The following is a 26,643-nucleotide window of genomic DNA, read 5'->3' on the forward strand; positions in this document are numbered from 1 at the left end:
AGGACCCCTTATCATGATTACATTTGTAGGTTTCTACATTAACTCTTATAGCAACCCTGGGAAGTAGCTGGGCAAATATTATTATCCCCAGTTCACACCATCTGAGCCACTAGGGAAGCCCAGAGATAATAATCATACTCAGTAATTCTTGAGGGATTCCTACTTCCCAGCACTGCATTAAATGCTTTACATTCATCATCTCACTGAATTTCCCAATAACCCTATAAGTTATTACTTCTTATATCCTTTTATTTTCCCCATTTTCAGGCTAGAAAATCAATGAAACTAAAATTTAAGCAACTGTACCAGGGAGTGGTGTATGTGTGTGCATAATTTTTTTAAAGAACTCATTAAAAAATATTCCTTTATTTATTTGGCTGCTCTGGATCTTAGTTGTAGCATGTGGGATCTAGTTCCCCGACCAGGGATGCAAAGTGGGCCCCCAGTGTTGGGTATGCAGAGTCTTAGGCATTGGGGTGGGGAGTCCTTGTGTGCATAACTATTAAACAGCAGAGTCCTGGGTTATCTCAAGTGGTGGGACTCCAAGGCATTCACTGTGCCCAGAAAAGACCGTTGAACACACATAGCAGGTGAAGATGCTGAAATTAGAGACAGCTGGGGCACCTTTATTACCATCCAGATATTTAACAGGTGCCGAAATGTAACGCTAATTTATTCCCGAAGAGTTTGAAGAGAAGACTCATCTATAAATGGCCGAAAAAAGTATCCCACCATAACAGACACAATTTAACCATTGCAATATTTTTGGAAGAGAATGTTTTGCTGCTATTTCCTCTAGAAGCAAGGCTTACTATTTAAATCAGGAACACTCAGAAGTAGCAAGAGAACTTAGCAAACCCAAAATACATCCTCATGCAATCCATATTTACGAGGACATCTGCCTACCAGGGCCAACTGGATGACATTTTCACTGCTTTAGTGAGTCCAGGCAGAAGGAGCAAGTAACACAAGAGCTAGGCGGGACTCTGGGAACCAGCTGGTGACTAGTTACCAGTGCACAGCCCCCGATTTACAGAGGCGGTGAGTTACGGATTTCCAGGACCTCCAGAAAAACATTCCGTGCTAAAAGGCCTCCCCACCATTACAAGTCAGTCTATTCCTTTCGCTCTCTTTCCATTCTTTCTTTTCTCACCCCAGCTGCTTTCTTCCTTCAACAGTTTTTGAACCGGTGGTGTGCAAGAAAAGCATGAACACTGACCCCAACAGATTAAATCCCGATAGATTTAATCACAACAGATTAAAAAAAAAAAACAGAATTAAACCAAGAACCTGATTCTTCGAGCTTCCCCTGCCACTGTCCACGCCCCCAGGCGTTGGAGGAGGGGTTGTGGGGCGGGGGTGGCGCAGGGACGCCTCGGGGTCGCTCGCTCCCGGGTAGCAGCAGGGGGCGCCTGGGCTGCTCCGCGCCCGGGGCGAGTCTGGGCAGCACTCAGCTCGGCGGGTCTCTTAGCGACCCGAGCGGCGGGGAACACACACCACCGGAGGCCGCGTGGGCGGCCGAGGCACCATGGCTGACCACTGGCGGCTGTTCCCGCCGGCGCCGCGGGCCGGGATGCGGGTGGGCAGGAACTGCAGGCCCAGGTAAGCGCGCGCCCGAGCGAGGGCGCATCCCGTGGGTGCCGCGTGGGGGCGCCTGCGCTCCGTGCTTGCCGGGGTCGGGGTCGGCGGGTGGCCGATGGCCGCGGAGGACCCGACTTCCTTCCCTCCTTTAGGTCTCCCGCACCTAAATGTTCGTAATAGAACATAACCAGCTCATGCCACGCTCTTTACTGTCCCCCTAGAGGCAGATTCCTTATCTGTAATGCAGGAGACACGGGTTCGATTCCTGGGTCAGGAAGATCCCCTGGAGAAGGAAATGGCAACCCACTCCAGTATTCTTGCCTGGAGAATCCCATGGACGGAGGAGCTTGGCAGGCTTCATCAGCTCATGGGGTCGCACAGAGTCGGACACAACTGAGAGACTAAACCACCCCCAGAGGATGTAGATTAATACACCCTTTCTATATGGGAGGGCTTCCCTGCTGGCTCAGCTAGTCAAGAATCCGCCTGCAATGTGGGAGACCTGGGTTCAATCCCTAGGTCTGGAAGATCCCCTGGAGAAGGGCATGGTAACCCACTCCATTATTCTTGCATGGAGAATCCCATGGATAGAGGAGCCTGGCGGGCTGCAGTCCCGTGTGGTTGCAAAGAGCTGCTCAAAACTGAACGAGTAACACACCTCCAGATGGGAAACTGATGGTGGAAGAGTCCTCTGCGGAGAATGGTTTAGCCTGCAACACACTGTTCTCGGGATTAGCCGCCTGCATCCTACATCCAGTGTGAGGGGTCTGGATGTTTGAAGGGTCGCACCAGAAGTCTTTCCCTGCCCAGCAGGTGACTGTGGCCAAGCCGAGTTGGTGTTTTGGGGGGGTGCCTCAGGCCCTGGGGTGGTCAGTTGCCATTATAAATGGTTGGCATCACTGCACAAGACAGGAACCCGAGGCTTTTTGCCTTGGCTGGTTCCTTGAGCGGGTTATGAGAATGGAATTCAGTGCTCTTGGAGGCAGCAGCCATGTGGTGGTGAAGATTCCAGAGTCTACAATCAGCAAGGCTGGAGTTGAAGGCCAGTTTTCCTCGTTTGACTGGTGACCTTAGACAATTAGTTGCTCTTTCTGGGCTCAGTTTTCTTAACTGTAAAATGAGAACAATAAAAGGAATGAGCTTTCTAGGATTGCTAAATGGCAACCCATTCCATTATTCTTGCCCAGAGAATGCCGTGCACACAAGAGCCTGGTAGGCTACAGTCCATGGGGTTGCAGAGTTGGACATGACTGAGTGACTGACACACAAACTGTGAGGATTTAGTGACTTGGCACTTGTAAAACAGTCACTGCCATATATATGCACTGTATACATGTTAGAGTTTATGGACTCTTCTGAGAATCTCTCCCACCCCCAGTTTCAAACTTTTTGTTTTGAAATAACTATAGACTCACAAGAAGTTGCAGATATAGTGCAGAGGTCCCATGCACCCTTCCTCCAGATGCTTGCAGTGATACCACCTTGCATAACTATAGTACATTACCAAAGTAGGAAATCAGCACTGTGTGTATGTATGAATTAGATGGTAGACTTTACTTGAATTTCACCAGTTTTCACTTGTACTTGTGTATGTGTGTGTGTGTGTGTGTGTAGTTCAGTAAAATATTGTTATAGGTATATATCAAGATACAAAACTGTTTCCTTACCGCAAGGGAGCCACTTCATGCTATGCTTTAATTTTCACTCACTTTACCACTCACACCACTTGGCAACCACTAATTTGGTCTCCATTTCTAGAATTCTGTTCTTTTGAGAATGTTAGAAAAATAGAATAATACTTTTATAAAAGATATAAAACCTTTTGAGATTGGTTCCTTTTCATTAAGCAGAAGCCCTTGAGACCCATCCCAGATGTTGTATGCATCAATAGTTCATTTTTACTGCTGAGTCATATTTCATGGCACAGATGTTTATCCATCGTTTTTCCATTCCCCTGTTGAAGGACATTCAGTTTGTTTCTGGTTTTTAGTTATTATGTATAAAGCTGTTATAAACATTTGTGTACAGACTTTCTTGTGAAGATAAGTTTTCATTTCTTTAGGATAAATGCCCAATACTCTTTTGCAGTTCTTAAAGATGGAAATATCTGAGTATCATATAGTGACTGTGAAAATAGTAGATGCTTAGAAAAATGTTCTTGCTTTATACTCTGGGTTAAGCAAAAATTTTCATGAACTTAACAGAATGCAGAGAGGCAAGTTTATCAGCTATGAGAGGCAAAGTGAGGTAAGTCCTCCAGCCAGACTGTTCCCTTATTCACCCCTTTGGAACTTCATTTCCTTGTTGAAAAGTGAAGAAGTTAGACTAGATTTCTTTCAAAGTTTGTGCCAGCTCTAATGTTCTATCAGGCTTGAGCTAGCTGCCACACTTTCATTTTGAGTTGCATGACTGTGCTTGAGTAAAAATATTGGTCATCAGATTTTATTTTATGAAGTGATTGGATCTTTGAATTAGTTGTAAATGTGTGGGAAACAGGCTTCCCTGGTAGCTCAGCCGGTAAAGAATCTGCCTGCAATGCAGGAGACCCAGGTTTGATTCCTGGGTCAGGAAGAACTTTGGTACTATAGAGGGTAACTTGCTAACAAGTCATACTGAGTGAGTCATCAAATCTCAAGGCTAGATAGAATTTCAACATCCTCACCACTTAACTATTTAGGAGTGATTTATTAATTGCAAAGAGCAACTTGTAAACTCATATTTTTGTATCCTCTCATCTGTATTTTCACAGTGAAAGTGAAAGTGAAGTCTCTCAGTCATATCTGACTCTTTGCGACCCCATGGACTGAGGAGCCTGTCAGGCTCCTCAGTCCATGGAATTTTCCAGGCAAGAGTACTGGAGTAGGTTGCCATTTCCAGATGGATTAAACCCTTAAAACACACACATGCATGCACAGACAGTAAGAAGTGTCCAGGACTCACAAGAAAAGGATAAGGATAAAGCTGGAATCTCTTAAAATGTTTTGTGCCTATAAAGATGAGTGTGACAAGAAGTAGATTTACTGTAATGAGTCATTATAGATGAAAGGGGCCTGGAGGTGGAAGAGGCTTCAAGGAAAGACACCAATAATATAGAAATATCTGACTAGTGCCATGTGATATATTAAGATCATGAGAGACCTGCCATTAAGCTGCTCAAATGCCAAGTCCTGACTTTGGCAATGCCTGGATATATTAGATTATCCAGGTCTCAGTTTTCTTTCTGTTTGTCCATCGATCTCTTCCATCTTAGCTTCCTGCCCTAAAAACTCCGTGCAAATAACTGTTTGATGAGGTAAAGAGACAGTGTGAAGCAGGTTTCGTATTCGGTAGTAGGGAGCAGTGGAGACTGTGGATAAGAGAGCACAGGACTTGTCTAAAGATGGCAGCCACTATGCCAATAGGGGCTCCACGGGAAGGTGGACCTAGTGTTCCCAGAGCTCCTGATTTTTGTTCCACATTATTTGTATGGGCATTTTTATATGTCAGAAGCTCTGACGTATAAACACCTTTCTCACCTTTCTCCAGAGTCACACTGTATTAAAATCCCAGCTCTCCCCCTTATTAACAGTGGGAACTTTGACAAGTGTTTGTTTTGTTTGTCAACTTCTTTGTGCCTCAGTCTCCTTATCTGGAATAATGTTAGTGCCTACTTCATGGGATTGTTATGAGACTGATTCGTGTAAAGCATTGAGCACAGCACATGCTATACAGAAATTTCTCCTTACATGTGAACTATTACGGTTCTTATTAAAGCACCAAGGGGATCAAATGATGGGTTTGTGGGCCTGATACAGCACATGAACGGTTAGTTTGTGCCCTTGACCCCACTGAGCTGAGAGGAGAAATCAAGGCCCACAGATTAAATGTAGGGTGAACATCCTTCAGCTAGTTGGGGGTGCTGTGCTGTGCTTAGTCACAGTCATATCTGACTCTTTGTGACCCCGTGGAATATAGCCTGTCAGGCTCCTCTATCCGTGGGATTTCCCAGGCAAGAATACTGGGGTGGGTTGCCATTTCCTCCTCCAGGGGATCTTCCCAACCCAGATATCAAACCCAGGTCTCCTGCATTGCAGGCGAATTCTTTACCATGTCAGCCACCAGGAAAGCCCAGTTGGGGGTGAGCTGTCACCACGTCCAGGTTCTTCCCACTGCACTGTGTCCCTTTAAAGGATAAGACAGAGTCCAGGAGGGGTTATAAATTTTAAGTATCTTTCAAAAAGAGAGGGGATAGCTGGTGACTGCAGGTGATAATAATGAATTACATTTACACAGAGTGACATGGATAGGCCTTCATGGTATCATGCTTTGTAAACAAGTGACAGAATAAGACCATTTATGTACAGTAAGGATACATGGACACAAAAGAACAATACAGATCTTATAAGGATGTCTTCAAACAGAAGTGAAAAGTGAAAGTGTTAGTCACTCGGTCGTGTCTGATTCTTTGTGACCCCATGGACTATAATCCACCTGGCTCCTCCATGGAATTCTCCAGGCAAGAATACTGGCATGGGTAGCCATTCCCTTCTCCAGGGGATCTTCCCCACCCAGGGATCGAGCTCAGGTCTCTTGCTTTACAGGCAGAGTATTTACTGTCTGAGCTACCAGGAAAGCCCTGCAAACAGGATATATTCCAAATCTGTTAGAGTGGTCGTGCCTGTGGAGAGGGGGCAGTGAGGATGGAATATCGGAATAACGTCGAATAAAGAAACAGGAGAGAGGGTCATACGGACCAGTGATGATGTGCCCTGAACCAGGAGTATGGGAACTCCGCCTTCTCACATGACCCTCCCTTCCTCCAACTCTTGCCTAACACAGGTAGAGGCCAGCCTCCTGGAAAACTCCTTCTCCCACGCTCACCCTTGTGGTCAGACTGCTGCCGTGATGTCTTGCAGGTACAGAGAGAATCTGCCCTCCAAGTGCTTCATGGAGCACAAGGGCAGGCTGCCGTGTCCCACCTCCCTGGACAGCCGGCGGTGGAGATTCGTGAGAACAGGACAGGATGACTTCAGGAGAGGCTGCCCGCCTTGTGAAGCTCTGACCACGCTGGGCCCCAGGGAGGGCTTTCTCCCCCAAATTTATCACAGAGCTCCCCAACCTTCTCCTAAGAAGAGGCTGCCCAGGCACGCAGCCCTGTGTTCCAAGCTCTCGCCGGCCCAGCAGGCACGGAAGGCATTCCTGGCAGACATTGAGGCCCAGCTGACCCTGTACCCCTTGGCTCTTTATCCAGACCTGGAAGAAGACATGCCCGCCGAGGTGACCTCCTGTCCCGGGGTTGTGGGTGGGCCTTCAGTGGGGCCTGGAGAATGTTGCTCCTTAGATGCCTGGGGAGTTCCCTCCAGGAGTGAAGACGATGACTGTCTCCCTGGGGAGAGTTCTCCTGGGGTGTGGAGCAGCCTTTCAGGAAATGCCGATGACAGCACCATACTGCCAAGAGGCCAGCCAACTTATAAAGGCTCAGCAACCCAGAAATGTTTGACTTGTTTACCTCTGAAGCTCTACCAGTCAGTTTTGCTTGTGACTCTTTTGAGGGGAGAAAACAGTGGAGGAATTGTTCAGTCTTGCTTCTGTCATTTTAGCCTGGTCTTGGGAGGTGTCCATAAGATGTTATTAATGGATGGGCACCTGAAAAGTCACAGGGAAATTCACCAGATTGCCAGGACCAGAGCTGGGCAGCAGCTGCAATGTGTCATCAATATCCCAGGATTCTTTGACTTTCAGCTCCAGTCAGCTCCTATATACTTAGCATGGGCTTCCCTGGTGGCTCAGTGGTAAAGAATCCACCTGCAATGCAGGAGAGGCAGGAGACAGGGGTTCAATCCCTGGGTCAGGAAGATCCCCTGGAGAAGGAAGTGGCAACCCGCCCCAGTATTCTTGCCTGGAGAATCCCATGGCCAGAGGAGCCTGGTGGGCTATGGTCCGTAGGGTCGCGAAGAGTCGGATATGACCTAGTGACTGAGCATGCACACATGCATAGTTGCTTTACAATGTTATGTTAGTTTCTGCTACACAGCAAAGTGAATCAGCTATATGCCTACATATATCCCCTCTCTTTTGGACTTCCTTCCCATATAGGTCACCACAGGGCACTGAGTAGAGTTCCCTGTGTGCTACAGCAGGTTCTCATTACAACTGGAATTTGTAATCAATGGTTTGCCCCCTGGTCTTTCCTTCACTACCCTCCCGTGGATCAGAGCTTCTGAGTCTGTGGCAAAGAGATCCTCTGCACGCATCCTTAGAGGGCACATGGAACTGTGGTTTTTATTCTCATATCTGACCTCCTCAAATAGATGTGTTGTCTTCCTTCTGAAGCAGGATCTCTTCTTGTGGTGCTGTGATTGCCACCAGCAACTCTAGATGTCAGTTTTACTTTGGAAAACAATACATCTTTGCATGGTTCCAGGAAAATTTCATGACCTAATTCCCCTGGGTCTCATTGGGTTAGCCAGTCACCGTAGGCCTGATTGGCCAGGCCAGTCTGTAGTGTGAAGAGCTGTCAGGCCAGTTCAGACCACAAGGACTGAGACTGGAGGGAGAGGTGATTTTCCAAAGAAAAGTCTAGATACTGTTACTCATAGGAGGATGAACGGATGGTGAAAGTGAAAGTGTTAGTTACTCAGTCATGTCCAACTCTTTGAGACCCCACAGTCTATAGCCCATCAGGCTCCTCTGTCCATGGGATTTCCCAGGCAAGAATACTGGAGTGGATTGCATTTCCTTCTCCAGGGGATATTCCTGACCTAGGGATCAAACCTGGGTCTCCCGCATTGCAGGCAGATTCTTAACTCTTTGAGCCACCAGGGAAGCCCTGAATGGATGGTAGGCAGTCAAAAACCACAGACACCCTCTAGAGGTACTTTTCTCAGTGAGGTACTGGGGTCCAAGTGGGCCCAGAGTCACTGTTCTATCTAGAGGAGATGGAAACTTAAATAAAAAGGCTACACAGCTAATGTCCAGCTGAAGGACATTAACCAGCATCACCCAGGACCGTATTTGCACTGGAGCTGATGAATGGTATTGACCAACTAGAAAGGCAAAGCGAAGGGATGTGTTGGTCTGTTGTGTTTGAGAATCAGAGAGCCCCCTTTTCAGTACATCTTTCTTTTCTCCTAAGTTGTTTTCTGTTTGTAGCTCTTATTAAAGGTGCTGGAAGTTCTGGATCCTGACAAGAAGCTGGAAGACACATGGGCTTATTGTCAGGGCATCAGGAAAAGAATGAAAAAACCCACAAAACTTTTAAAAAAACGTTCAACCCAAGTCTATTTGGGACTGTAAGTATGGTTCTTTACCTCTTGCTCATTCCTGTCCCCTGATGAAACGTTCTAGTACAAATCTTCCTCGACTTAACAGTGGGATTGTCTTGATAAGCCCATGATAAATGAAAAATACCATCAGTCAAAAATGCATGCAATACATTTAACCTACCGAAAACCATAGTTTAACCTGGCACACCTTAACTATGCTCAGAACACTTATATTAGCCTACAATTGGCAAAATCATCTAACACAAAGCCTATTGTATAATAAAGTATTGACCATCTCACAAAATTTATAGACAGATTACAGTACTGAAGGTGAAGAAAATGTTGGTTGTGTGGGTACAGGGTGGTCGTAAGTGTATCGGCTGTTGTCCCTCGTGATCACATGGCTGGTGGAGAACTATGGGTCACTGCTGCTGCCCAGCATCACCAGACAGGGTCATCACAGCATATCACCAGCCCAGGAAAAAAAAATCCAAATTCAAAGTACATTTTCTTCTGAACAGCTATTACTTTGCACTCTCATGAAGTGGAAAAATTCTAAGACGAATTGTCATTAAGTCAGTGACTCTCTGTAGTTACCTTCTCAAAGCTTCTCATCTTTAGAATACTGTCAGTTAAAGTTCAGTTGCTCAGTTGTGTCTGACTCTTTGCAACCCCATGAACCGTACCACACCAGGCCTCCCTGTCCATCACCAACTCCCGGAGTCTACCCAAACCCATGTCCATTGTGTTGGTGATGCCATCCAGCCATCTCATCCTCTGTCATCCCCTTCTCCTCCTGCCCTCAATCTTTCCCAGCATCAGGGGCTTTTCAAATGAGTCAGCCCTCCGCATCAGGTGGCCAAAGTATTGGAGTTTCAGCTTCAACATCAGTCCTTCCAATGAAGACCCAGGACTGATCTCCTTTAGGATGGACTGGTTGGATCTCCTTGCAGTCCAAGGGACTTGAAAGAATCTTCTCCAACAACACAGTTCAAAAGCATCAATTCTTTGGTGCTCAGCTTTCTTCACAGTCCAACTCTCACATCCATACATGACCACTGGAAAAACCATAGCTTTGACTAGACGGACCTTTGTTGGTAAAGTAATGTCTCTGCTTTTCAATATACTATCTAGATTGGTCATAACTTTCCTTCCAAGGAGCAAGTGTCTTTTAATTTCATGGCTGCAATCACCATCTGCAGTGATTTTGGAGCCCCCCCAAAATAAAGTCAGCCACTGTTTCCCCATCTATTTGCCATGAAGTGATGGGACCAGATGCCATGATCTTCGTTTTCTGAATGTTGAGCTTTAAGCCAACTTTTTCACTCTCCTCTTTCACTTTCATCAAGACGCTCTTTAGTTCTTCTTCACTTTACTTTAGGACTAGTTAAGAATCTTTACAATAATTAAGAGAAGTAAAAGTAATTAAGTTCCTGACAAGGAGGGAAAGGATCCTTGGGTTCTGCTCTGAGTAGTGTTTAGTCTGTTGTTGTTTAGTTGCTTAGTCGTGTCCGACTCTTTGCGACCCCATGGACTGTAGCTCACCAGGCTCCTCTGCCCATGCAATTTCCCTGGGCAAGAATACTGGAGTGGGTTTCCACTTCTTTCTCCAGGGGATCTTCCTGATCCAGGGATTGAACCCCTTCTCCTGCATTGACAGGCAGATTCCTTGGTACTGAGCCACCAGGGAAGGCTTTATTTCATTGAAAGTGAAAGTGTTGTTTGCTTAGTCATGTCTGACTCTCTGCCACCTCATGGACTGTAGCCTGCCAGGCTCTTCTGTCCATGAAATTCTATAGACAAGAATACTGGAGTGGGTAGCCATTCCCTTATTCAGGGGATCTTCCCAACCTGGGGGTCGAACCTGGATCTTCTGCGTTGCAGGAAGATTCTTTACCATCTGAACCACCACGGAAGCCCCTTATTTCGTTAAATGGATGCAAATTATCAGCAATAGAGGGAATTCAGTTGTGTCTACACTACTCTTGGAGAGCTGTGGGAGAAGAAAACTGCTGAAAATCTGAATGGTTTTGATTAGCCCAGAATGGCTTTTTAAATTATTTGTGGTAGAAGCCCTTTTATTCATCATGATTGAGATCAGTAGTTTGGTGAATAACCAACCAAGCAAACAAAAAAAAGGTTAATACAAGAAACTGTTTAACATTTTCCTTTGAACATATAACTGGCATTTGAGACTTGATAAATCCAAGCTGAAATCTTAATTTCTTCCCCAAACCTACTCCCCCTTCTGTTTCCTCCAGATCAGTAAGTAGTAACTCCACTCTTTCAGTGACTTTTTAAACAGGGGTTGCAATCTGCCAAAAAACAAATTCTAATGCCTGTACCTTTGAAATATATCTGGAATCTTGTCTGTTTTACTACGGTCAGTCTGTTCTGAGGTGCCATCATCTCTTGCCTGGATTATTGGAATGGTTTACTAACTAATCTCCTGGCCTCCACCCTGCCCCCAACCTGTGCCGTTTTATTTGTTGCACAGTAGCTAAACTGATTCTGTAAAACAAAAACCAAAAAACTTAAGTCGCGCAATATCAGTCCTGTGCTCAAAATTTTCTAATTGCTTACTTATTCAGAGTAAAATCCAAAGTCCTTATCCTTGCCTCTCACGTCCCTTATGATCAGGTTCTGGTTATCTCTTAGCCCTCATCCTCTACTATTGTATCCTTTAATCACGCCTCTCCAGCCACAGTGGCCTTTTTGTATTTCTCATATATTCTCAGCTCTGACCTTGGGGCCTTTGCAGTGCTGTGCTTATCAGCCTAGTAGCTGAATGTTCGATTTCTACATGGGTTGGTCCCTTTCTTCTTCTGGGTCTGCTCAAATATTACTTTAGTAGAGAGGCCTTTTCTGTATAAACAGCCGCCTGTCGTCACTCTCCATCCTTCCTGCCCTGGTTTATTTTTCTTTAAATCACTTACAGTTACCTGGTACATATTTGTTTGGGGCTTCCCAGGTGGCGCCAGTGGTAAAGAACCCACTTGTCAATGCAGGAGACTTAAGAGACAAGGGATCAGTCCCTGGGTCAGGAAGATCCCCTGGAGAAGGGTGTGGCCACCCACTCCAGTATTCTTGCCTGGAGAATCCCATGGACAGAGGAGCCTGGCGGGCTCCAGTCCATAGTATTGCAAAGAGACCTGAGTGAAGCAATGCAGTGCATACCACGCACACATATTTTTTTACCTCTTTGCTGTGTCTCCCTATCAATTGTAAGGGCTTCCCTGGTGGCTCAGCTGGTGAAGAATCCTCCTGCAATGCAGGAGACCTGGGTTTGATCCCTGGGTGGGGAAGATCCCCTGGAGAAGGGAAAGGGTACCCACTCTAGTATTCTGGCCTGGAGAATTCCATGGACTATATAGTCCATGGGGTCGCAAAGAGTTGGACATGACTGAGGACAGGGTCTTAACTTTATTTTTGAAAATGTTTTTTAATATTTAATTTTACTTTTGGCTGCGCTGGGTCTTCATTGCTTTGCACAGACTTTCTTAGTTGCAGCAAGTAAGGGCTACTGTTTGTGCAGAGCTTTGGCTTCTCACTCCAGTGGCTTCTTTTGCTGCAGAACATAGTCTCTGGGTGCTCAGGTCTCAGTAGTTGTGGCCCCTGGGCTCTCGAGCACAAGCTCAATAGTTATGGCACATGGACTTAGTTCTTTCCCGGCATGTGGGATCTGTATGGATTAGGGATCGAACTCGTGTTCCCTGCACTGGCAGGCAGATTCTTAACCACTAGACCACCAGGGAAGTCCTGGTTCTTAACTTTATTTACAGCTGAATCCTAATGCCTAGGATAGTACCTGGTACATGAAAGTGAAAGCATTAGTCACTCAGCCTGACTCTTTTTGACCCCATGGGCTGTAGCCTGCAAGGTTCCTCTGTCCATGGAATTCTCCAGTCAAGAATACTGGGGTGTCTTGCCATTTCCTTCTCCAAGGGATCTTCCCAACCCAGGGATCAAACCCAGTCTCCTGCATTGCAGGCAGATTCTTTACTATCTGAGCCAGCAAGGAAGTCATAGTTGTTGCCTAATAAATATTTGTTGAGTGGATGAATTAATATATAAGTGCTATGAATGAAAGGTACAGGTTGCTTTGAATAAACTGTGGGTTCTGGGGACAGACTGTGCGAATGCCTTCCTGAGAAAGGGAAAATATATTGAGACATAAGGGAGGTAAGGGGTTGGAGATAGCATTGCAGTCAGATAGAATAACATGTACAAAGGCCCTGTGGCTGGCTGGAAGCATGATGAATTCATGGAACTGAGGAGAGGCCACCATGGCTGGAACTCAGAGAGTGTGGAAGGGTGGTAATTCCGGAAGAATCTGGAGAGATGGGCAAGGAGCAGGCCATGAAGAGTCTTGAAAACTGCGTTAAGACTTAGATCTTTATTGGAGAAGTGAAAGAAGGTAGTGAACACAAAATCTTGTGCCTGAATATCCATAGCAGCATTATTCATTATAGCCAAAAAGTGGTAACAAGTCAAATATCCATCAACCAACTGCTGATGGATAAACAAATGTGGTCTATCTATACAGTGGAATATTATTCAAGCGTAGAAAGGAATAAACTGCTGATACATGCTACAGGATCTGTGAAACGAAAACATTATGCTAAGTGAAAGAAGCCAGACAAAAAATGTTATATACGGTTCCATTCAGATGAAATATGCAGAGCAGGCAAATCCACAGAGACAGAGAGTAAATTAGTGGTTTAAGAGCAAGGATAATGGTAGGGAAGGGAAGACAAATAGTGACTGTTAATGGCTATGAGGCTTCTTCTTTTGGTGTGATGAAGATGTTCCAAAATTAATGGTGATGGTTATACAACTTTGTAAATATATGAAAGCAACTGAATTGTATACTTTGAAATGGTAAATATTATGATGTATGAATTATATCTGTTTTTAAAAAGAAGCTACTGAATAGGCTTAATCCAGGATGAAATGTAGCTGCATTTGATAAGACTGAATTTATATATTGAAATGACAGTTTTGGCTACAGTGTAGAGAATGGATTAGGAATTGGCAGTTGGGCCTTAAGAAAGATGCAGAGATACATTTTGTGACAGGCCAGAGAAGGGAACAGAATTAAAATCTACTAGATTTACTAATAGGCTGAATTTTAAGGCTGAAGGAGAGAGAAGCCAGGATGTCTCCTGCTTGTCAAGATTGTCTAAGACTTTGGAAGATTCCAGTCACTATAATTTGTGTTTTTACCTGACACAGGTCTTAATAAATGGTACTCATAATTTTTGAAAAAATTAACTTGCAATGATAAAATTCTATATCAACTTTAATTGTTCTAAATAACATGGTATACTTGTCTTTTTGATATTGATAATGAGAATATGATCTTTGAAAATATTAACACATAATTTGTATGAGCTTGCAAGAGTGTTAAAAATACATGCAATTATGAATTCCTCCCCAAGATACTATTTGAAATCCACTTGGATTCATGGCATCTTATATTATAATTCTTTGATGATTTCATTATCTTTAGTCCCAAGAAGACCCCTGTGTCACATCCATGCCAATGGCTTTATGAGAAAAGGAAGCCAAGTGAAACAGGTTTGCTCCAAAAGGATGGTCTGCTTCTTCACAAAAATGTTCGCCAAGCAGTTAGCGACTTCTGCAACTGGGCTACTGCCTTTGTAAGTTACTAGTAATACTTACAACTTACTTTTTACAATTTGAGCTCAAAGTTGCTTTCGTTAAAAAAAAAAAAAAGTGTTAGTTGCTCAGCATTTGGATAACTCTAAGTCAAATAGACAAAGTCATAAAGGCATCTTTTGACTCTCCCACCATGTGAAATAAAAATGTTTCTTGTAGGTGAAATTTCTGGTAAGTTTGCAAGCTTGCAGCCAATGCATAAATGTTTATATGTCATATTGCTGTTGTTTCATGTATTATTTAAAGTGGCTCTTTGTTTTTCCTCAACTTTATTGAGATATAATTGACATATAACATTGTATAAGTTTAAGGTATACAGTGTGATGGTTTCATACATGCATATAGTGTAATGCTGGAGACCCATTTTCGAACCCTGGGTCGGGAAGAGTCCCTGGAGAAGGGAATGGCTGGCTACCCACTCCAATATTCTTGCCTGGAGAGGTCTATGGACAAAGGTTACAGTCAATGGGTCCCAGGGAGTTGGACACAACTGAGCAACACTTTAGGTTTATTTACTCATCAAAATGAAATTTGGAGCTTCCTGGGTGGCTCAGAGGGTAAAGAGTCTCCCTGCAATGTTGGAGACCTGGGATCTATCTCTGGGTCAGGAAGATCCTCTGGAGAAGGGAATGGCAACCCACTCCAGTATTCTTGCCTGGAAAATCCCATGGACGAGGAGACTGGCAGGCTACAGTCCATGGGGTGGCAAAGAGTCGGACAGGACCAAGCAACTAACACTGTGACTATAAGAATGTACATAGTTACATTCAAGTATGTAATCCAGTATTGTTAACTATAGTCATTATGCTTTACATCAGATTCCCCAGAACTTATTCATCATATAACTGGAGGTTTGTATCCTTCACTCCTTCTTCAACTCATTTCTCTTGGTTATGTTGTTGTTGTTCAGTTGCTTAGCCGTGACCTACTCTTTGTGACCACATGGACTGCAGTGTGCCAGGCTTCCCTGTCCTTCACCATCTCCTGGAGCTTGCTCAAACTCATGTCTATTGAGTTGATGATGCCATCCAACCATCTCATCCTCTGTCATCCCCTTCTCCTCCTGCCTTCAATCTTTTCCAGCATACTCGGGTTTCTCTTCAGATCATATAAATCTTTCTTGGTTATATTTAAGTACTTTGGAAGCTATGTTTGACTACAGTCATTACAAAAAGTATTTGACATGAAGAGACTTTTGACTCAGTTATCAAATTCTATTCTTGCCCTCCTTAGTACCTATTCCTGTCCTTGAGTCCTCTCAGATGTCTAGATTCCTGATGCTGTTTCCTGGATTTAAGACCTTCTAGAATTTTCTATCCCCCACCCTCATTTTTTGAGTGTGTTAGTCAGTTTTAGTCAATGTATTACTTAGGACTAATTCTTTGGCAAATGGTATAATTCAGACTAGATTAAGGGAGAAAAGGGAATCATCCAGAAGTCTTAGGAGCTTCAGGCACAGCTGTATCTGGGTGTTAAAATGTTTTTAGGCACTCTCCCTATCACTTGGCTGCTCCCCTCTATCTGACTACACTTTCCTGTAGTCTTTCCCTAAGAGATGCCAACTGCTGCTGCTGCTGTTAAGTCGCTTCAGTCATGTCCGACTCTGTGCAACCCCATAGACGGCAGCCCACCAGGCTCCCCCGTCCCTGGGATCCTCCAGGCAAGAACACTGGAGTGGGTTGCCATTTCCTTCTCCAGTGCAGGAAAGTGAAAAGTGGAAATTGAAAGTGAAGTCGCTCAGTCGTGTCCGACTCTTAGCGACCCCATGGACTGCAGCCCACCCAGGCTCCTCCATCCATGGGATTTTCCAGGCAAAAGTACTGGAGTGGGGTGCCATTGCCTTCTCTGAAGAGATGCCAAAGTAGTCACTAAATTTTCAAAACTTAAATCCCACCACTCTAACCTATATCTAACCTGGGTCACACCTACGTGTGAATTATCCACTATGAGTAAGGAGATGGAATATGATTATTGGCTAGTCCCAGGTTACATGTCTTACCTTGAGGTCAAAAGATGGCCATGTCCAGCCTTCTGCAACATATTGACTGAGAGTGGTGGAGGGAGGCTTCCCAGAGGGTGGCTGGACTAGGGATGCTAGACAAGAAAGCACCCTACCCACTGATGCCCACTCTACCACTGCTTGTCTACAGTCCGGCTGGATGGGATTGCCTGACTTCCAGCTCTTCCTCTTCTCCCGTTTCTACTGCTGGAGACTATTCCTCTTTCGGCAGGAAATGTAAGGAACCCTAGGATAATAGTATAGGTGCTCTGGTGACCAGCCTCGTCTTCAGTCCCTTATGACCAAGGTCGCATCTTTATCTGTCACACTACTTTGGTCCCTATCACATCACCCTGTGGTATTTCCTCCATAGCACTAGTTTACGCTTTCCTTCCGTGTTGTTTATTTATTTATTTTTTACCTCATTGGTTCTGCTTGCTCTGTTTCTGTTTCAGTATTATTTCAGCTGAGTTTATACCCCTGACTCTATTTAATGATCCCTGTCTGTAAGTTTCACTTCAACATCAGCTCAGTTGCTAATGACCTCATCCTCTATGTTCCCCAACTTATATAGTCCAAAGTGGGATTGTGTTGACTCTGTAGGGGAGGGAAGAATAATTTTCTGTTTACTCGTCTAAGTCCTCTCCAGGATCTCTATAACCAAAGAGAGATTAACAACTAAAAAACAAACAGAAGTTTATTAACAATTATACCTCATGTATACATGGGGATACCCAGGGAAAAATGAGTAACTCTCCTAGGTGGGCTAGAATTCAGGCTCAAACACCATCTTCAGCCAAAGACAAAAGAGGAAACAGTATGGGGAGTCAGTAACTGGGGAGGTGACCAGGAAAAAGAGGAGAACAGGATTATGATTTGTTGTGCAGATTTAAATGAGTGCCTTCTACATTGATAATATGATTTAGAGTCTTCCTTTTTCTCCTAGAATGGAGATGGAGACACGGTCACAAATAGAGATTTTTTTTAAAATTAATGTAAATTTCACTTAAAGGGTGACTTCTACTCTGTTTCTAGATTGTTTCTTGTGTTGTCTGCTGTTTCTCAAAATTAGCAGCTCAAAATAACCCTTGGGCCACAGGCATATTTTGGGATGCTATATTCTACTATCCTTCAAATGTAAACTATCTTTTAGTCACATCATACATCCATGATCAGCCTACAGATGTTTGCGTGCTGCGTGATTGCTCGGTTGTGTCCGACTCTTTGCAACCCATGGACTGTAGCCCACCAGGCTCCTCTGTCCATGGGATTTTCCAGGCAAGAATACTGAAGTGAGTTGCCATTTCCTCCTTTGGGGGATCTTCCTGACCCAGGGATTGAACCCGCATCTCCTGTGGGTCCTGCATTGGCAGGCGGGTGTTTTTTTTACTTAACCACTGAGCCAGCCATCCGGGAAGCCCCTATGGATGATTAGGCGCTCTAAATGTGCGCATCTCTGCTCCTCCCAGTTTTGGCTGAGGGAGAAGGAGATGTGTTCTGTGCACAAATCATGGCTTCAGTAGGAATCCCAAACAGGGCAGCTTCCCTTATAACCTTATAATGGCTGTGGGCAGACCAAACACTAACATTTATAGATGTGTCTGGAAAATACCTCTAGAGATGCCACTCTTATAATGTGTTAAGAGATGTTTGCTTTTGATCAAACAGACTGAATTTTCCGCAGCCCCATTATTTCCCTCAGGACTCCCTGCTTCTTATAGGTCCTAAGTTGTTTCAGTACACTGACAAAACTCTCCAGACCCCAAATCCTTGTCTCCTACAAAAGCATTTTCCACCTCTTTTTTAAACTACCGCTCTCTTCTCCAGTCGTGGCCAAACACCTCCTTTAGATTAAAGAAAGAAGAAACATTTCGACATTTGTCCTTGACTCATGCCCTGTGGCATTCTTCCAGGGGAGCCTGAACATTGATGAGGAGTTTATCCTGAGACAGTTTGACATTAACTATCAGAGCAAACCACGCTATAATGTGCTCCACACAATGAGACCCAGCCAGGTTCCTCTGCAGCTAAAGAAAATGAGTGGGCTAAATAAACTGCAGGAACCACAGTTGTTCCAGAAGCTAGACTGTGAGCAGAGACTTCGGAAACCACAGGTAATTGCGAAAAAGGGAGAAGACTGAGAGTCAAAGAAAATTAAATTATATCAAAATGTTAAATGTTCTTGAATTTGGGTACTTCAGAAGGCACTGACCTCTATTTAGTAAAAATCTTGAAAAATTCTTTGATGTTTAATATTTGTTAAAAAATCTAATAAATAAACATATGTTAAGTGAGTGAACATTTACTACATCTAACGAAGTCAGTTATACAAACAAGGCATGCCATTTAGCATTTTTGGTGACATCTGAAGAGTCATTAGTTGTTTTTTTTTTTTTTTTTTTTTTAACAAAAGCACAACAGGACAAATCCACACTTTTATTTATTTTCAAGAAGTAAATTCTCGAAGGATACAACATCACATGAATTCTGTGTCCAATGGCCTTAGCAGGAAGGTTGCTTCGGAATTTGGCACGAACCATGCCACTGTTTCCATGAGCTCGAGTGATCTTTCCCCAGATTACTCTGGTTTTGTTAGGTTTTCCACCAGGAGTTACTGTGTTGTTCTTTGCTTTGTACACAAAAGCACATCTCTTGCCTAAATAGAATTAAGTTTCATCTCGAGCATATACACCTTCAATTTTCAGGAGAGCAGTGTGTTCCCTTTGGTTCCATAGACCCCGTTTATAGCCAGCAAAAATTGCCTTGGACCACAGCCTTCCAGACATGTTTGTCGTTTCAGAAGTCCCGTGCTCAGCAGGCCTTCACAGGGTCCAAGATGGCTGAAAGAGACTCATTAGTTCTTTTTATGTGTTTTATGTGTTGAAACAATCGGTTTGTTTTATATGTTGAAACTTACGCATTTTACATGTTGAAATTCCAGTATACATGTATGTTTACTATTATAAGAGTAAAATGTTTGCAGTCAATGACTAGAGACACTGTTCCTGTCCAAAGAATTCTTAAATTTTTATGGTGGTGTTTTTGACCACAAACCATCATTCTTGACCACATGCTTGCCTGATAATTAACAAATCGCTCAGTTTTCCAGCACCAGTTTCCTGTGAAGACAGAACAAGGAAACAGTAGAAAAAACATGCTATGTTCCAAAAGGAAGTACTATGAACCCCTAAGAACCTTTCTATACAATGTGTTAGTGCGGCTATATATATACAAGTCAAATTGTGCCAGTCCGACAACAGATTCCAGTGCCTGTGTGGGAGTTGTGGGGTGAGGCGGTTATACAGTTTGTTTCTCTGCAAGTGAAGATAATAATTACCCTCTGTCTTTTATACTAAGTGCTATTCAGTTGCTCAGTTGTGTCTGACTCTTTGCGAACCTCATGGACTGTAGCCCACCAGGCTCCTCTGTCCACAGAATTCTCCAGGCAACAATACTGGAGTGGGTTGCCATTCCCTACTCCAGGCTTGTTACTATTTTTCCAATATTTTTGACACAATAACTTTGCCATTTATATTTAAACATAATCAGCTGACCTAGTTTTACACTCATGATGTTTTCCACCCTTGACCCTGTTGCATAAAATTTATGAAAACTGTACATTCTGTCACTAATATCAGCACTTAAAATTTTCCATTTTCCATTCATCTTTCTAAAGTGTAAAGTATAAAATGATCCTGGACAGGCAAATTATATCCACATGGTTCAGGCACATGGTTCAGGCACATGGGGCCTGAACCACTGCTTGTTCTGAATCTGGGCTGAATGAAATTGCTCAAGTATGTGTACTTACAAATAATTGCACAAATGCTGCTTTATAAAGCATGGTGGTTATTGCCAAAATTGAACTTTTGACTGGCAGATGGAGGATCACTGTGCAAAAGTTCAAATAGATTTCCACATGGTATCATTTTCCTTCAGCCTAAGGGATTTCCTTTGATGTCTTTCTTTGATATCTCCTCTCTACCTGGGTTTCCCTGGGGCTCAGACTGTAAAGAATTTGCCTGCAATGCAGGAGGCCCATGTTCAATCCCGGCTTCGGGAAGATCCCCTGGAGAAGGGAATGGCAACCCACTCCAATATTCTTGCCTGGAGAATCCTCCTGGACAGAGGAGCCTGGCAGGCTGGCAGGCTGCAGCCCATGGGGTCGCAAATAGCCAGATACTACAGAGTGACTAACACTTTATACACACGTCACACTCAGCCAGTGCAGATCTGCTGGCAATGAATTCTCCCAGCTTTCCTAGGTCTGAAGCTATCCTTATTCTGCCTTCATTTTAAAAGGTATTTTTATGGGTATAGAATTCTAGATTCAAAAGTTTTTTTGTTTGTTTTCAGTACTTTAAAGATGCCCCCACTGTCTTCTTGGTTGTGTTGTTTAAATCTTATGTCATTCTTATCTTTGTCACTGATTTTGAGTAGTATGATTATTATACACAATGGTATTTAGTTCATGCTTTTTATGCTTGGGGTTTACGAAGCCTCTTTGATCTGTGAGATTATAGTTTTCAACTATTGGGGGAAATTTTGGCTATTACATGGTCAAATGTTTTTTCCTTCAACCCCCTCCCAGGACTCCAATCACATGGAAATTAGGTTGCATGAAGTTGTCTCATAGATTATGGCTGCTCTGTTCAGTTTTGATTCTCTTTTCTCTCTGTGTTTCTATTGCTATGTCTTTAATTTCTCTAATTTTTTCCCCGCAGAAGATTGAGGGCAAGAGGAGAAAGGAGTGATAGAGAATGAAATGATTGGATGGCATCACTGGCTCAACGGACATGAGTTTGAGCAAACTCAGGGAGACTGTGAAGGACAGGGAAGCCTGGTGTGCTGCAGTCCATGGGGTCACAGAGAGTCAGACAGGAATTAATGACTAAAGAGCTACAGACATCTAGTGGGTAGAGACCAGGAATGCTGCTGAACCTCTTGCAATACCCCCACCCCCCAACAAAGAATTATCCAGCTCAAAATGTCAATAATGCCTAAGTTAAGAGACCTAATTTTAATCCAACAAATGTTTAATGAGCACTGATTGTGTCCTAAGTATTGTTTTAGATGCTGGTCTCAGATGCTTACATTTTAGAAGGTGAGAGGTGAGATAAGCAATCAGAAAAATAGTTAGGACTTTCCTGGTGGTCCAGTGGTTAAGAATCCACCTGCTAACGGAGAGGACATGGGTTTGATCCCTGATCCTGGAGCATCCCACATACCGTGGGGTAACTAAGCCCATGCTCCACAACTACTGAGTCTACACTTTACAGCTGCAATTACTGAGCCCACAAACCTCAACTACTGAAGCTTGAGCATGCCCTAGAGTCCATGCTCTGAACGAGAGATGCCACTGCAATGAGAAGCCTGCATACCACTAGTAGAGAGTAACCCCTGCTCACTGCAACTAGAGAAATCCCACTCACAGCAACAAAGACCCAGCACAGGCACAAAGAAAATATTTAGCATATCAACTGGTAATAACTGCTGTTAAGAAAAATGAGTCAGGGAAGGAAGACAAGCAGTATTGTGATGGGGGTTACAGTTTTTGAACTGGGTGGTCAGGGAAGACACAACTGAAAAGATGACCTGAAACGGATAAGGAGTGAGCTGTGTGGATATCTTGGGGAAAAGCATTATGGAGAGGGAACAGTGAATGCAAAGGCACCGAGGCAGCAATGTGACAGGTGCTCTAGAAATAACAAAGTGGTCAGGAGGCTTGGACTGGAACTCATAATGCTGAATCCAGCTCTGAGAAGGGATTTCCCTCCTGTGTGTTCGGTCCCATCCTGTCTTCTTCAGGCAGGTGTTTCTGGCTTGACTCTAGAATGGCCCATACATTCCACTTCATAGTTTAGATATGAGTGACCCCAGGGACTCAGTCCATGGAATTTTCCAGGCAAGAATACTGGAGTGGGTACCCATTCCTTCTTCAGGGGATCTTCCTAACCCAGGGATTGAACCCGAGTCTCCTGCATTGCAGGCAGATTCTTTGCCATGTGAGCCACCAGGGAAGCCTGAGAAGGGGGAGGAGCAGGATCTTTGTGTTTTATATCTCTTAGTCCTGTGCAAACATTAGATCTCCTTTCATGATGAGACAATGAGTGGGTATTGCATCACAGCACTGGGCTATGAACTAACAGATGAACTCCTGATGTTGCCAAAATACTGGCCCTCTGTGCACCAATACGAAAAAGAAATACGGAGACAGAGTTTTGGAGGAAAGAGAGTAGCTTTATTTCTTTGCCAAGCAAAGAGGGAACATGGGAGGCAAGTGCCTCAGAAGCCGTGCCCTCCTTCCTGGGAAATAGGGAGAGGTCTTAGAATCAGGACTTGTAGCCAGGGTAGGTGATAAGGATGAAAACAGTGAAGGTCTTATATTTTTCTTTCTTCTGCAAAAATTTCAAAAGGGCCACAGCTGGCATCAGGAAGCTCAGTAACTGGGTCTGTTCCCCTCCAAAGTTATCAACTGGTGACCTTCTTCCTGAAATGAAGAATGCTACAGGGGAGTGTTACAAGAGAGTGTGGAGGAGAAAATGCCAGATGCAGGATACAGTTTACATAAAGGATACAGTTCACATCAAGTCAGAAAGTGATGAAGGAATTAACTTTGTGAAGGACAAATCTAGTTGCATATTCTACAGATTAGTAACAGTTAAAACTGCAATTGCTTAACTTTTACAGACCTGGTTTGCTGTCTCTATGGCTATTAACCCCTTCCTTTGTTTCTCTTGTTAGTAGGAAAGAAAAGTTTCATTTCTTTTTTTTTTTTTTTTTGCAACATGAAGACTTTATTTCATAACGCTGAAATAGTCAACATTTTACATTACACATGTATTTTTGAGGTATTCACCCATTTTGGTGCACAATTCAATGATTTCACATTTAAAGAATTGTGCAGCCATCACTGCAACCCCATGTTAGGACATTCCCATCAACCCACAGATCTTTCAAGCTCATTTCCAGGGAATCCTCTTTCCTAGAGTCTGCTCCAGGCAGATCTACTTTCTTTTCTTTATATTTGTCCAGAAATTTTCTCTTTTTGTTGCAACGCTGAGTCATGGGAGAAAGAAAGACGACATCTCTTCTTCCATCCCTTTCTCTCTTTCAAGACAAGAGATTGGTGTTGGATAGCATTTGGATCAAAAGTAGTGTACCATTTACAAAGCTGAGCACAGAGCTGGAGTAATAGGCTAATAACATTATTTTGATTGAGTATTGTTGAAGGTCATTACCCTTCATTGAAATATTCGATTTTTAGCTATTTTACATAGTTCTTTCATTTTTTCTTCCCAATAACCCTATGGGGTAGATAACTATTATCTCTATTTTACAAATGAAGAATTTGAGTAACTTGTCCATGGTCTCAAAGCTACTAAGTTGGAGAGGGCTGGATTTGAGCCCAGGTTTGTCTAAATCGAAGGCCATGTTTACCTATCACATTATTTTCTCAGTAGTAAACTTTTCATGTTTGTAAAATCAAAGCCTACTGACACTTCATAAAATGCCTTGGAATGGAGTAAGCATAAATTAAAATAAATGCTACCATTTTCACAAGTTTAATTTTAGATTTATTGAAACGACAAACCAAACAAACTAATGAAATTGGGAATTTTGTTATTTATACAGAAACCTCATAAACCAAAGTGGGTGAAGATGAGATATGGAGCGTGGTATCTGAACCCCAAGTTGTGGAAAAAGCAAAGAGCTGATGAGCCTTTGGTTGACCCCAAGGTCTTACGTAAAGCTCAAGATGAGAATTTTAAAAAGGAGCTACAGAAGCAGGTATGTGTGTATGCTGAGACTTGATCATCTGACCCAGTGCAACTGCCACCTCATATTGAAGTCAGAGTCTCTGGAGTAATTCAGAGGCTGCTGAAAGTCTTATAACTTGCATATTGAATTTGACAATGAGAAAGCCAAGTCATTTTATGAGGAATAGGTAATAAGCAAGACTTGAGATCTCCTAGCTTCATGGTAGACACAATGTCTCTAAAGATGGGGCAACCACTCATTGTCCTCCTCCTTTTCTTGAGTCCAGAATAAATTGGTTGCTCAAAGGATGGTGTGACTTGGTAGGACCATCTCAGTTGAGAATGGATATAATGTCATGAGTTCACTTTGAGTGAAAATGTGAGGCTTTTTTTTTTTTTAATCGGCAATGGATGAATGCTAAAATTGGGATTAAAAAAAGAAAAAACTACTTTTATGCCCTTCAGCAGAGTTGCAGGATCTCTCTGAGAGAAAAGGGACAAAGGTTAAGCACTGTTTGATGTTACAAAGCAACAAACACACACAACAAGGATATGTTCTGGTTTTACTGTAGATAAGCTTTGTGCCTGCCCATCTCTTGTGAGCAAGTACCTAATGGAAGAAGATCCTCACTATAGTCCTGAAATTTTGATGCAATGCTTATACAGGACCCTGCTGAGAATATTTGTGATCCTCTTCTCTGGATCAGCAGATTCAAAACTTCTCCCAGATAACATTGTGAAAACATTTCAAAAACGTAAAATGCTATAAAAGTTTGGCTACTCATTCATTCAGAAGTCACTCATCAGTTGCCTCCTTTTGCTTGGAAAGCTGAGGCAGAAAGTATTTTGTCTTTTCTGGAACTGGGTATGAAATTCTTATTTTCAAATGGGAAACATGGCATGAATTTATGAGGCCAAGATGCTTATGTATAAGCTTCAAAATAAATCATATTAGGCAGAGTTTCTTGTCATACAGTTTTTGGAGCTGCCTATCTAAATTTATGTGAGTTTAACACATGACATGCTAGAAAAGTAATGCTCGAAATTCTCCAAGCCAGGCTTTAACTGTATGTGAACCGAGAACTTCCAGATGTGCAAGCTGACTTAGAAAGGGCAGAGGAACCAGAGATCAAATTGCCAACATCTGCTGGATCATAGAAAAAGCAAGAGAGTTCCAGAAAAACATCTACTTCTGTTTAATTGACTACGCCAAAACTATTGACTGTGTGGATCACAACAAACTGGAAAATTCTTCAAGAGATGGGAATATCAGACCACCTGACCTGCCTCCTGAGAAATCTGTATGCAGGTCAAGAAGCAACAGTTAGAACTGGACATGGAACAATAGACTGTTTCCAAATTGGGAAGGGAGTACATCAAGAGTGTATATTGTCATCCTGCAAGTATATCATGCGAAATGCCAGGCCTGGATGAAGCCCAGGCTGGAATCAAGACTGCTGGGAGAAATATCAATAACCTCAGATATGCAGATGATACCACCCTTATGGCAGACAGCGAAGAACTAAAGAGCCTCTAGATGAAAGTGAAAGAGGAGAGTGAAAAAGCTGTCTTAAAACTCAACATTCAGAAAACTAGGATCATGGCATCCGATCCCATCACTTCATGGCAAATAGATGGGGAAACAATGGCAACAGTGACAGACTTTATTTTGAGGGGCTCCAAAATCACTGCAGATGGTGACTAAAGCCATGAAATTAAAAGACGCTTGCTCCTTGGAAGAAAAGCTATGACCAATCTAGACGGCGTATTACAAAGCAGAGACATTACTTTGCCAGCAAACATCCATCTAGTTAAAGCTATGTTTTTTCTGGTAGTCATGTACAGATGTGAGAGTTGGACTGTGAAGAAAGCTGAGCGCAAAAGAATTGATGCTTTTGAACTGTGGTGTTGGAGAAGACTCTTGAAAGTCCCTTGGACTGCAAGGAGATCCAACCAGTCCATCCTAAAGGAAATCAGTCGTGAATATTTGTTGGAAGGACTGATGCTGAAGCTGAAACTCCAATACTTTGGCCACCTGATGCAAAGAACTGACTCACTGGAAAAGACCCTGATGCTGGGAAAGATTGAAGGCAGGAGGAGAAGGGGACGACAGAGGATGAGATGGTTGGCTGGCATCACTGACTTGATGAACATGAGTTTAAGTTTTAGGAGTTGGGGACGGACAGGGAAGCCTGGCATGCTGCAGTCCATGGGGTCGCAAAGAGTTGGACATGACTGAGCGACTGAACTGACTGACTGAACATATGACATAAGACGGTTCCAGTTCACTTTCAAAAATAACTGAACATCCTCAATGAGTTAAATATTCAAAAATAAAAATAGTAATGAAACTTTTGATTAAGGTGTCTAGAAGTTC

General features: G+C 43.3%; 1 protein-coding gene and 1 pseudogene across 5 annotated transcripts in view; one reads left to right on the forward strand and one right to left on the reverse strand.

The window, feature by feature from the left end:
• Positions 1 to 1,403: 1,403 nt before the first annotated feature.
• FAM47E (family with sequence similarity 47 member E) overlaps positions 1,404 to 26,643 on the forward strand; it is a 30,874-nt gene continuing 5,634 nt past the window's right edge. For 3 of the 5 annotated variants that reach the window (XM_027971104.3, XM_027971105.3, XM_042251523.2), the window contains exons 1-6: positions 1,404 to 1,602; positions 6,477 to 6,837; positions 8,713 to 8,852; positions 14,338 to 14,488; positions 18,420 to 18,620; positions 24,142 to 24,297. In XM_027971104.3, the coding sequence (XP_027826905.2) occupies positions 1,529 to 1,602; positions 6,477 to 6,837; positions 8,713 to 8,852; positions 14,338 to 14,488; positions 18,420 to 18,620; positions 24,142 to 24,297 (1,083 nt within the window). In that variant the 5' untranslated portion in view covers positions 1,404 to 1,528. The remainder of the gene's footprint in view (positions 1,603 to 6,476; positions 6,838 to 8,712; positions 8,853 to 14,337; positions 14,489 to 18,419; positions 18,621 to 24,141; positions 24,298 to 26,643) is intronic. The other 2 variants (XM_042251524.2, XM_042251525.2) reach the window with 2 other exon arrangements.
• On the reverse strand, positions 18,831 to 19,355 carry LOC105615570 (large ribosomal subunit protein eL33-like; annotated as a pseudogene).

Source organism: Ovis aries, chromosome 6 (assembly GCF_016772045.2).
Source record: "Ovis aries strain OAR_USU_Benz2616 breed Rambouillet chromosome 6, ARS-UI_Ramb_v3.0, whole genome shotgun sequence".
NCBI classification, from domain to species: Eukaryota; Metazoa; Chordata; class Mammalia; order Artiodactyla; family Bovidae; genus Ovis; species Ovis aries.